Source organism: Herpailurus yagouaroundi, unplaced genomic scaffold (assembly GCF_014898765.1).
Source record: "Herpailurus yagouaroundi ecotype Mexico unplaced genomic scaffold, PumYag 188, whole genome shotgun sequence".
NCBI lineage: Eukaryota > Metazoa > Chordata > Mammalia > Carnivora > Felidae > Herpailurus > Herpailurus yagouaroundi.
Genome location: NW_024412419.1, coordinates 30,244,685 through 30,257,563, shown reverse-complemented (window position 1 = coordinate 30,257,563; position 12,879 = coordinate 30,244,685). Strand labels below are relative to the sequence as shown.

General features: G+C 43.7%; 1 protein-coding gene across 3 annotated transcripts in view; it reads left to right on the top strand.

Annotated features, from left to right (window-relative positions):
• The first annotated feature begins 6,797 nt into the window (after positions 1-6,797).
• The window catches only part of FEZ2 (fasciculation and elongation protein zeta 2), a 42,663-nt gene continuing 36,581 nt past the window's right edge, over positions 6,798-12,879 (top strand). For all 3 annotated transcript variants that reach the window (XM_040496506.1, XM_040496504.1, XM_040496505.1), the window contains exons 1-2: positions 6,798-7,077; positions 11,599-11,707. In XM_040496506.1, the coding sequence (XP_040352440.1) occupies positions 6,824-7,077; positions 11,599-11,707 (363 nt within the window). In that variant the 5' untranslated portion in view covers positions 6,798-6,823. The remainder of the gene's footprint in view (positions 7,078-11,598; positions 11,708-12,879) is intronic.

Sequence of the window (12,879 nt, the reverse complement as noted above, 5' to 3'; positions counted from 1 at the left end):
CCCCGCCCCGCTTTTTTTCCCAGTATTTTCCATGGGTATGTACAGAGGCATCCCTGTGTGGAGTGCTGGGAAGTTGAGGCTTGTGACAAAGCAAACTTGAATAATAAAAGTGAGAAAATGAATAATGTTTAAAAATTTGACCAATAAAAATGAGGCTGTATTAACATTAAGCCAGCTATTTAGCAAAGGAGAAAGGGCACTTATGGGTCAAACACCAAAGCCCTAAATTTGTTTCTTAAATTTTTATTTAAATTCTAGTTAGTTAACAGCCAGTGCAATATTGGTTTCAGGAGTAGAATTCAGTGATTCAACACTTACATACAACACCCAGTGCTCATTACAAGTACCCTCCTTATTACCCATCACCCATCCAGCCCATCCCCTGCCCAGCTCTCTCCCTCAATCCTCAGTTTGTTCTCTATTGTTAAGAGTCTCTTATCCAAAGCCTAAGTTTTGGCGTAGAATGACGTGCTGAACCATATCAAAGCATCTCACAGCAAAAGGTAACATTGTCTCTTTCACCTGAACTGCACTTTCAAATTTCCTTTATTCCATAGAGCCAGTGTCTTTGGTCCCCTGTGATTTCAAGTAGTGAACATCCTCCATCTATCACTCTTTTTATGATCTTTTATGGACCAGAGATTTGGTGGGGTTTCCCCTTGATCTGTGACCTACTGAAGCAACTGCATTTCATCTTTATGCAGACTTCACTTTTGGAAGACTATTCATTAGAGGGTCCTCATCTATACTTTCATCATCTAGTACCTATTTCTACCTGGTATTGTCTTTATTTGGTGGTTTAAATGTAGATTAATTACTGCTATAAAGGCGACAGGTGATCTCAGTCAAGGTTGAGTCTGACTGCATTGGGGTAGCAAACTCCTTAAGCATTTCTATTTGCATGAGTTGATATCTACTGGGACATTGTTGTTAAAAGAAAATGAAGGGGCTTTGTGCATGGGCAAGGAGCGGGAACCAGCCAAGAGAGATGAGAACAGAGGGCTGGCATGGTGTCTATTTAAGGTGGTTACAGCTAAAGTAGTTGAGTCAGTGTATTGAATGGGTTGAATTCGATTATGTACAACATGAAAAATATTTCCTTTCCCCTGATCTCAGCCTGTAAACATGCTCTGTCCAGTGTGTCCTCACCACTTCTGGCTAGCATGTTGGCCAGATTCCACAGCTTTTTAGTCACTTTGACAAATCAGAGCAGTCTGACTTTCAGGTATAAAAAGTCTGACTCCATGTAAATAACAATTTCCATTTTATACTCAGGTCCGAACTCTCCCCTCCACCCCTCTTCAGCCTCCCTGCATAGGCCAACCTGGAAGCCAGCAGGGGAGTGGCTTTGGCTTGCTCTTTCGCTGCCTCCATCAAACCCCCTTCTTGCTCTGTATCCTCTCCTCTTCCTAGGCTGAGGTAGTTTCCTTCCGGGCTCATCAAACCCGCTCACGTTTTTTTATGGGACCCTTTCAAGTTGACTTGAGTCTAGCTACCTTCTGGCATGAACACTTAGTCCCCAGGGTAAAGTCATAACCCTTGCCCAAGAAATGGTGAGCTGCCCCTCTGCTGCCTTCTCTCTTGGCCCCAACAAGACAGGCAGCTCCTCTGTCCTCCTGGCTTCAGAATTCTCTAGGTAATAGGAAGCCCTACTTCTTAAGTTCACATATGCCCCTGAACTCAAAGGAACATACATTGGGTTCTTCTAAGAACTGCTCATAGTGGCCCATCCTGTGGCCATGAGGGTACTGGGGTCAAAGTCCTGCATGCATCTCAGTATTCAACTTGCTGGAGGCAAAGACACTGGTCACCCTTCGTGCAAGCTCTGGCCACTCAAGCCCTCTCTCTTGGCTTGAGTCAGGGCACCCCAGCCCCTCTCTATCTGGCTGGCAGCTCTGTGTCTCAGTGACTCTAATCCCTCTTTATCATTTCTAGTCTCGTCTTTTGTAGATGGGTAATAGGGTACAGGGAAAGTTCTGGCTTTGTTCTTTATTAGTAAGTCACCCATTTAACATCTAATTACTGTTATATCTAGGAAGGACCAATAGTCAAGGATGACAAGGAAGCCAGAAGAAGGAACAGGATCATTATCTGTCCTGAGCTCAAGTGAGGTGCCCTGTGGGGACTCTCAGAAACCACTGGGATGACTTTGGGAGGTATGCTGCTTGTTGAGGGCTGCCATAACAAAATGCCATAGGCTGGGGGACTTACAACAGCAGAATTTTATTTCCTCACAGTTCTGGAGGCTAGAAGTCAAAGATCAAATTGTCAGCAGGTTTGGTTCCTTTTGAGGCTTCTCCCCTTGGCTTGCAGATGGCTGCCCACTTGCTGTGGGCATGGTCTTCTTGATATATGGATGTGCCCCAGGGGTCTCCTCCTCTTTTTATAAGGATCCATCAGGTTGGATCAGGGCCTCACCCTAATGGCGTCATTTTAACCTAATCACCTCTTTAAAGACCTTATCTCTAAGTACAGTCAGATTCTGCAGTACTGGGAGTTAGAATGTCAACATAGGATGTTGGGGGAGCCCTATTCAGCCCGTACTAGGAAGAGAAGGCTGAGGCTGGGATTTTCTGGCCCCGTGGGTAGATGGGTGCAACCTTGAGGGTGCTGGCCTTCCCCAGCACACACTCACCCAATGAGCTTCCAGGTGGCAGTGCCTGGAGTCCTGCAGGCTGACCAGAGGGGATGACCAAGCTCATTACATTTAGGCTAATTCAGTGCATTGGAACTCCCAGTTTGGTGAGACTTGAGGACTTTGAAGGTTTGTACACCTATCCAATCTTCCAAAGGGCAAATCCAACCTTAAGAGTTACAGTTACTTTCTACAACATTTAATTAAGTTAACCTTTCTTCTTTAAAAAGTAACAAGGAATTCCCAAGACAACTAGTCCTAACCATCTAATATCAGATTAGAAACACGCTTACTTCTGTGTCTACCCTAGTGAAGTCAAGTAGAAAATTGAGCAATTACATGTGTGTTTGCTTAAATTATAGAAACAATTATCTTAATAGGCCACATTGTTTTGTCTTTGTAGATCCAACAAGTGGCTTATTTATTTAGATGCATAGCAGTTAAAATTTTTTTTAATTAAGTTTTTCATTTTAATTCCAGTACAGTTACATACAGCATTATATTATTTTCAACAATGAGCCAGTTCTATATATTTCAGTGCTCATCATGTTAAGTGTACTCTTCAATACTCACCACCTATTTATTTATTTATTTATTTATTTCCCACGTTTTTATTTTATTTTTGGGACAGAGAGAGACAGAGCATGAACGGGGGAGGGGTAGAGAGAGAGGGAGACACAGAATCGGAAACAGGCTCCAGGCTCTGAGCCATCAGCCCAGAGCCCGACGCGGGGCTCGAACTCACAGACCGCGAGATCGTGACCTGGCTGAAGTCGGACGCTTAACCGACTGCGCCACCCAGGCGCCCCCTCATCACCTATTTAAACCATCCTCCCACCAACTTCCCCTCTGGTGACCACCAGTGTGTTCTCTATAGTTGAGTCTATTTCTTGGTTCGTCACTCTTTTTTCCTTTGTTCATCTGTTTTGTTCCTTAAATTACACATATAAGTGAAATCATATGGTATTTGTCTTTCTCTGACTGGATTATTTCACTTAGCATTATACTCTCTAGCTCCATCCATCTTGTTGCAAATGGGAAGATTTCATTATTTTTTTATGGCTGAATAATATTCCTTTGTGTATATAGGCCACATTTTCTTTATCCATTCATCCATCGATGGACATTTGGGCTCTTTCCATACTTTGGCTATTGTTGATAGTGTTGCTATAAACATGGGGGTGCATATGTCCCTTTGTAACAGCACACCTGTATCCCTTGGATAGATACCTAGTAGTGCAATTGCTGGGTCATAGGGTAGTTTTATTTTTCATTTTTTGAGGAACCTCCATACTGTTTTCCAGAGTGGCTGCACTAGTTTGCATGAGGTGCATACCCACCAACAGTGCATGAGGGTTCATTTTTCTCCACATCCTTGCCAACAACTGTAGTTTCTTGTGTTTTTGACTTTAGCCATTCTGATAGGTGTGAGGTGTTATTAGATACATAATATTTTGATGACACTATTTAGATGCAGCAATATTGGCATAACTCTTTTGATGACAACATTTTGAGCACCCTTAAAAAACCCTGTTAAACTTACAGCTTTAAAAATTATAACATTGGGGTGCCTGGGTGGTTCAGTCGGTTAAACATCCAACTTTGGCTCAGGTCATGATTTCACAGTTCGTTGGTTTGAGCCACCCATCAGGCTCTGTGCTAACAGTTCAGAGCCTGGAGCCTGGTTCAGATTCTGTGTCTCCCTCTCTCTCTGCCCCTCCCCTGCTCATGCTCTGTCTGTCTCAAAAATAAATAAAATAAACACTAAAAAAAATTAAAAAAAATAAAAATTATAATATCATGTGTAGAACAGACATTTAGTCTCACCCATCAAAACCCCACTCACAATAAGATTTTCCTTCTCCAAAGAGAGCAAAAGAAATTTTAACACCTCTGGAAAGAAAACCATAGAGGGAGAAGAATGAAAAACAAGAACCTGAGAAAATACAACTCCAAAGAAGTAGGGTATTTCAATTTTAACACTCATTCTTGTAACACCCTCATCTTTGGAAATTTTGGGGGATTCCTCTGGTTGATTTTGTGGAATATTGCTGGATGTTATGGTTCCCTTGTCCTAGCACTCTTGAGTCTATGGACAATTTGGGACAAATACCCCTAGAAGAAATTTGTATTAATAAGTATACTGGAAAATAGACTGTAATGCATATGGGCAACATTAAATGTGTAACCTGGATCAGGCAAAAAATAAAATCATTTACAGAACCAGTTTATCTCATCCAAATGTGACCCAAGCTTCCTGGGTTCTCTCTCTCTCTCTCTCTTTTTCAAACTCTCCTGAATTGTTTATGTCTATTTCTTTCTACAAACTGGTGGAGTCTCTTGAGGCCACCTGGTCTCCTGAATGCACCCTGTCAGTCTTCCATAGAGTCACCTTCTGATCATGTGTCATTGTGCTCAACAGAACTTTCTTAGTGTTGTTATTATTATTATTATTATTATTTACTAATTTTTCTCCCAACTCATTAGGAAGTGGACTTTGTGTTGTGGAAGGTTGGCATCTTTTTCTCTTTTCTTCATCTTTTTTCCTGCATAGGCCAGAGAGATTTTCTGCCTCCACTGAATTTCTTCTCCTCCGAATGAGGCCCTCAGATTTACATCTTCAAATAACAGTCTATTTTATTAATCTTGCATTACTTGCTAGTGAATTTATATAATTATAGTATAAAATATAGCTTCCATCAAACAGTAAAGTAAAAGAGATAATCAACAAGTTAGCAATTTATCAATAATTACTATATACAGTGAATGAACTAATTTTAAATGTCTGATTTGGATCCACTTTTAAGCAGATCAGATGTTAAGTAAACAAGGCACATCTGTATAGGGCAGTTCTAACAAGGAATTTAATAGAGCCACACCTTTTTAGAAAAAAAATCGTGGTCAAATATATATAACATGAACATTACCATTTTAAGAAATTTTAAATGTGCTGTGGCATTAAGTACATTCATGTGTGACTATCACTACCATCCATCTCCAGAATTTTTTATCATCCCCAAAGGAAACTCTGTACCCATGAAACACTAACTCCCCATTTCTCTCCCTACCCCCAGCCCCTGGCAACTCCATGCTACTTTCTTGTCTCTATGATTTTGACCACTTAGGTACCTCATACAAGAGGAATCATACAGCATTTGTCTTTTTGTGTGTGACTTCACTTAGCATAATGTCTATAACATTCGCAACCCTTGGTTTGCAACCCTCTTTGGAGCTTCCCAGGTGTAATCTGAAATCAGCCTCCTAGGTGGAGGGCAGGGAAAGACCAAAGAAAGCAGCAGGCCACTCCAGGATGGTAGGTGACAGTTTTAATAAGCAAAAGGAACTTACATAGGAGGCTTGCCTTTGGTGACAGCAAGACAAATAGATCCCCACACCCACCTGCCAAATCTTCAAAAGTTTATTAAGAGGCCTAACTGGGTTCAGTCATGGTATACCCCGCAGGTATTCTCAACACCACATACTATCTGAAGGCTGTGTCCTTGGAGCGCTTCTGGGAGCAGGAAAGGCAAGTGGAACCCACATTCCAAGGACAGGGGAGGGTGTGAGACTTCCAGTGCCTGGGTCCAACTCACGGGTCAAATGGCGGTCATGTCTTTTCAGTTACCTTCCCCAACACTGTTCCAAGTGCTTTTCAAATATTAATTCACATAATTATTCATCTTTGTATGTTCCCCAGGGTCTAGAAAGTACTTTGCGTGTGTTAGACATGAAATATTTGTGGAATGAATTTTGGTAGGGCTTAAGCATTTCCAAGTGACTCTGCCTGCTCTTCTGGTTGGAAAGTTAACAAAAGGAGCCGGTTTCTTCTGGGTCATAATCTGACACTAGGTCGCGAGTTTAAAGAAGCCCTTTATTTTAGCCACCACATTTAGGCTAGTTTCCCACTAAAGAAAGGTTAAGAGGGAAGTCATTCCTGAGTGATAGAAACTGTAGGAAGAGACTCAACGTTAATTAAAGGTTTCCTTTCTACGGGGACAGCGATCACCTCGGGGAAGCCTCAGGAAAAGGGAAGACCCCGAGGCCAGTTGGCTCTGACAGGTACCTCGGTGGCGGGACGGAGGAGGCGGGGCCCGAGGGGGGGCGGGACCTGCTGGGTGGGGCGGGGCCTCGGGCGGGGCCTGTGGGGCGAGGCCTGTGGGGCGGGGCGCGCGACTGCGCCGGGCGGCGATGGCGGCGGACGGGGACTGGCAGGATTTCTATGAGTTCCAGGAGCCGGCCCGGAGCCTCCAGGACCAAGAGAACTGTAACGCCAGCCCCGAGGCCGGGGCAGGGCCGGGCGGGGGAGGTGACGGCTTCCCGGCGCTGGCCTGCAGCTTGGAGGAGAAGCTGAGCCTGTGTTTCCGCCCCTCGGGTCCCGGCGCCGAGCCCCCGAGGGCGGCCGTGCGGCCCATCACCGAGCGCAGCCTCCTGCAGGGGGACGAGTGAGTGCGGGCCCGGCCGGGAGGGGGCGGGAGCCCCCCCTGCCCCTCGAGCTGCCCTCGTCCAGCTCTCGTCCAGCCCTCGTCCTGCCCTCCGGCCCTCGGTCCGCAGCCTCGGCGGGACTCCGGCCACAGGCTCCTCCCCGCGCCCTCCTTCCGCCTCCACAGACTGGCGAGTCCCCGCCCTCCCCGCTCCCCCGCTGGGCTCCTTGGGGCTTTTGGCCTCCGGGCGCTCAGCTATTTAAATCCCCGCTCCTCGGCCCTCCACGCTACTCTCTCTCCGCTACTGCCCTCCTGCTCCCTAGAAACCGACCCGGGTCTGTTTGGTTCAGAGAGGAACCTGCTTGCCCGGAGCCAGGAGTTAGAGACAGCACCTCTTCGGGCACGTGTATAGCCACTCATTCATTCAACTAGCATTAATTTAAGCTCTCAGTGCCAGAGGCTGCTTCGCCCTGGGGATACCAAGGTGACTGAACATACCCCTGTCACATAGGGCACAATTTAGGCCGGGGGGTGGACTTGCAGACAAATATTTGTATGGGTGTGACATATTCTCCTGGACGTAAGTGGAAAGTATAGGAGATTTTTTATATAGGACATGTGGGAGAGGCAGGAAAGGCTTCACGGGGTAAGAAATGTGAAAACTGGATCCTCATTGGGTGAGTGGGAGTTTGCCTGGCAGATGAAGAAAGGTCTAGCAATACAGCTCGCCGATATGGCACGTGCAAAAGTACCAGCGTTAAAGCAGCATTTATGCCACAGAATTTATTGGCTCCATCTGAGAGCCCAGGTGGAGTGCACATCACCACAGAGGCAAAAACGAAAGGAACGCACTGGTTACTAACGACAGGGATCTCTTAGTCTGGTGGGTAAACACGTACATTAACAGGTCATTAGGATAGAACCGTCTAAGTGCCATGATAGGAAATTCATAGGGATTTGTGAGAGCTGGTTAAGGGGGAGGCAGAGTTCCTGGGGGGCACTTCATTTAACTACTAGCCTAGCCTTAACTAGCCACTTAAAATTTGGCTAAGGGTTGTCGTTAGGTACCAGGGTTTCACCCCAAAAGACAGTAAAAGGGGTGGTGAGGGTGAGGGAGCTGAGCATATGGTATAGGTGGCTGGGGAGGAGCCCTGGAGAGGCTGAGGGTTCAAGTAGTGCAATAAACAGTGTGGACATGGGTGGGGTGGGTTTTTAGAGCCCTGATGGAGTGAAGAGATTAGAGGTTAGGGAAGGATTCCTGAGAGATGGAGAAGTATCCACAGGCACTGAAAGGGCCTTCCAGCCTGATTCCTCTGTGAATAAGGTAGGAAGCTTGAGAAGGATTTAGGAATGGGGGCCTTTAAACACTGCCTTGGCAGTGGTTCGGGCCCAGCTATGCTGGGGACCACATCATTTCATTGACCTGCCCGGTGTGGAGGGAAGAGTTGATGACGAATTTATACACGCATGTACGTAGCTTGTAGCAAAAGATGACATTTTTTGAAAGTCTGTTCCCAGAGAAGATAGTTTTATATATGTGTTGATTTATATATTCTGAATCACAAGGACTCAGAACATATTCTGAATTAAAAAAATGATATTTTGGGTTTTGGGTTTGTCAAGAGTGACTTCTCAAAACAGATGAGTGGTTTGTACACAAATAGTTAAGTCTTCCTATTCTTGCTTCACCTGTACTGTCTAGAAAGTAGTTTATTTTAGGGGCACCTGTGTGGCTCAGTCAGTTAAGCGTCCCACTCTTGATTTCGGCTCAGGTCATGATTTCATGAACTGAGTTTGAGCCCTGTATTGGGCTTTGCACTGACAGCCTGGAGCCTATTTGGGATTCTCTGTCTGCCTCTCTCTCTCTGCCCCTCCCTGGCTCATGCTCCATCTCTCTCTCTCTCAAAACAAACAAACTTAAAAAAAAAAAACACTAGGGGCGCCTGGGTAGCTCAGTCGATTAAGCCTCCGACTTTGGCTCAGGTCATGATCTCATGGTCCGTGAGTTCGAGCCCCGCGTCGGACTCTGGGCTGATGGCTCAGAGCCTGGAGCCTGCTTCTGATTCTGTGTCTCCCTCTCTCTCTGCCCCTCCCCCGTTCATGCTCTGTCTCTCTCTGTCTCAAAAATAAATAAACGTTAAAAAAAAAAAAACACGAAAGTAGTTTATTTTAGTCTTTGCTTAAATCTTAGGTTGATGTAAAACTTAAAAAAATAATTTTGTTACTCTTGATGATGGTTTTTAGTAGATGATATGTTGGTAGTAATGCATGATGCTTGATTTGGGAATGCATAACAAACCTCTTTCTCTCTTTTCAGGGGCTGGGGCTGGTCATCACTCACCCCTTTCTGTTGCATAAATTTCTCCATTTATGGAATCCAAAATGTCCATCCCTGCTCCTCAAACTAGAGAGAGTTGAGAATTCTTTCACTTAGATATTGCCTTGGCTTAGGGCACTTCGTTTAACTTCTCTGAGCCCCACCTTTATTTTTGGCTACATATGGATTGTACTTACCTGCTAAGATTTTACTTTAGAAAGGGTATCATGTAGGATTCGGTGTCACAGGATTTTGACCTCCTTTGACTTTGTCCTACTGGTTGTTTATGACGGGTTGTAATACTTTATGATAAGGATGAAGGCAATTCATGTCTTGACTGGAGAATTCTAGAAATCTTCCACTTAAGTCAGCCCTGTGTCCTTCCAACTACAACTGTTGTGACCTTGGTGGAGAGAGAGTACTGTTAATTGTCCTTCACTTTCTTGGAAGATCAAATTCACCCACAGTCTCTCCTAGTGGGTGAAGTATTGCGCTCCACTTGCCCTCTTACTCCAGCCTCATTTAAAAAGAAGCAAACAAGCAGTCCCCAAAACTCTGGACTGTCTTCACCTACGAGAATATCCTACTTGAGTTCCTAACCAGCGTTAGGTATATAGTCAGTTATTTGGTATCCGAAGTGCTTTTACCTAGGAAGGTGTGGGTCAAAAACTCAGCACGTTTAACAGTCCGCAACTGTTGCCTCTGATTTGAGCGCTTTGGCATTGGAGAAGGTTATGATTCGAACAGAGAGGAGAATAGGAATGAACTATGCATTTGGGAGATGTGCAGGGTAAATGAGCCAGTTTCCTAGAGCTTTTTGGGTTCACGTTTTCATTGAAGCTGATGTGCATTCCAAAGCCAGACATCATTTTGGGATTTTACGTTTTTTTGGCAGTTACCATCCCATTGCTTCTTCTGTTTAGCACCAAATCCCAAATTCATTAAATCAAGTATGTTCCTTCTTTATTTTTAAGCTTGCATTCTTATTTTTATGCCTCCAGTGGTCTTGTTTTTGTCTCTTTAGTGGCTTACACATTTGGAAAAAAAAACCCACTCAATTGTTTAATGGCTTATTCATGATTAGATATCTGCCATATATTTTAGTTTTTTTTCCCTTATGACATCTGTGTATCTCTGCCCACTAAGTCACTTATATATGTAATGTTTAACTTACCCAATTAAATTTCATCTCATTTATATCTCTAAAGTCATTCATATTTTTCATACAATGTCATGTTTGATTATGCTGATATTACTTTGGTACTGAAATCTGAATTTTGATCATGAAATTGGAGTTTGCTGTCCTTGTCTGGTGTGGCTTGGGACTTTCCTCAGCATGACTCATGTGAAATAATGCTTGGAGTAATAGAACTGGAAGGAATATCTGGCATTCTTGTCCAAGCTTCTCATTTTATAGAAGGGTTGCTCATACCTAGAGAGGTTAAGGGGCATAGCCAAAGACTCATTGTTTGAGAAAGAATGGAAACAAGAGTCTATGTTTTCTGAATTTTAGTCAAGCACCCTTTCATTTTACTCTGTTGCTTCCCCAAAATGCTGTCTGACAGTAAGGAAGGGTAATTGCATTGGATATAACCTTTGTGCATTTTATTGTGAATTCCTGTTTCTTTCCCCCTTCATTTATCTTAGTCCTTAGCCTGTTATATTACAAAATAGATATTAAACCCTAGCCTCACACTGAGACTGAATCCTTTCTCTAAAAAGGATAAAAAATTTTGGTTAGAGAAAGATGACTCACCCTATGAAATGACCAGTATATTAGGAAGTTATTGAAGAAAAATAAATGTAAAACATAGTGTGTGTACTACCTGTGTGGCTCTGTAAACATTACATAAGCTGCCTGTGTTTTAGTTTCCTCATCTGCAAAATGGGGATAATTATGATTCTTCATAATATAGTTTGTGAGGATTAGATGAGTTCATATATGTAAATTGCTTAGGACTGTGCCTGGCACCTAGAACAGTGGGAATGTTAGCTGTCAACTTGGAAAGAGTTTTTAATCACTTGATCTTGTCAGCCTGATAAGCTGATTTTCATTTAGTGTTATTTAGGAGGCCCTTCTTTTTGGTGTTTTTCTGGAAAACAGGCCTTCTGTTGTTTTGCTTTGTTATTTTTTGTTGCATCTTTCACTATAGTATTGCATGTTTATTTAATAAAAGATATGTAGGATGTTAACCTTCATTGATTGTGGTTTTCTTCTTTTTAAGGATTTGGAATGCCCTGACCGATAATTATGGGAACGTCATGCCTGTAGACTGGAAGTCATCCCATACCAGGACCTTGCATTTGCTTACACTGAACCTCTCAGAAAAAGGAGTAAGTTAAGAATTGAGCTGATAGTTTCTGACTAACTGATCCTGAGGATGGAACTAAAAAGTAGCCTTTCTATTTCACGCATGTTCATTGGGTTGCCTCTTATTTCCAAGTTTCTAGCAATTGGAGTGGCCCACTGTTGCCATCTTGGCTCCACTACTGTCAGCTTGCTAGCACTTTCCTCCAGTTCTTCCCCTGCACACACTCACTTTTGTATGTTTAGCCAAATCTTCATTACCTGTGTATGAACACCAGTGATGAGCATTTTTCTCCTGAGCTTAACTAGCATAACTTTAGTATGCTGAGAAAACTCAGTTATACATTGAGGGTACTGGAATATCAACATAGAGTTAACTTTCTGATGAATTTAAGGACTTGTTGTACATGACATGTTTTCGGAAGATTCTGTTTCTGTGAGTATTGGGGAACCTAAAAGACATTACAGGGCGCCTGGGTGGCTCAGTCAGTTAAGTGTCTGACTTCGACTGTGGTCATAATCTCGCGGTTCCTGGGTTTGAGCCCCATGTTGGGCTCTGTGCTGACAGCTCAGAGCCTGGAGCCTGCTTCAGATTCTGTGTATGTGTCTCTCTCTCTCTCTCTCTCTCTCTCTCTCTCTCTCTCTCTCTCTGCTGCACCCTGCTCACATTTTGTCTCAAAAAATAAATATACATTAAAAAAAAAGACATTACTGTTCTTGGCTAACTGAGGCTGCTTAGGATTCCTTGGTATTGTAATGTGAAGATGTCTTTTTTAAAAAAAATTTTTTTTTTCAACGTTTATTTATTTTTGGGACAGAGAGAGACAGAGCATGAACGGGGGAGGGGCAGAGAGAGAGGGAGACACAGAATTGGAAACAGGTTCCAGGCTCTGAGCCATCAGCCCAGAGCATGACGCGGGGCTCGAACTCACGGACCGCGAGATCGTGACCTGGCTGAAGTCAGACACTTAACCAACTGCGCCATCCAGGCGCCCCATAATGTGAAGATGTCTTAAGTGTGATCACAATTGATAGGACATCTGGGGTGGGAGTGTAGAAAAGGGAAGATAATTTAATGTTTATTTATTTATTTTTGAGAGAGAGAGAGAGAACACGCAAGTGGGGAGGGGCAGAGAGAGGGAGACACAGAATCCGAAGCAGGCTTTAGGCTCTGAGCTGTCAGCACAGAGCCCGATGA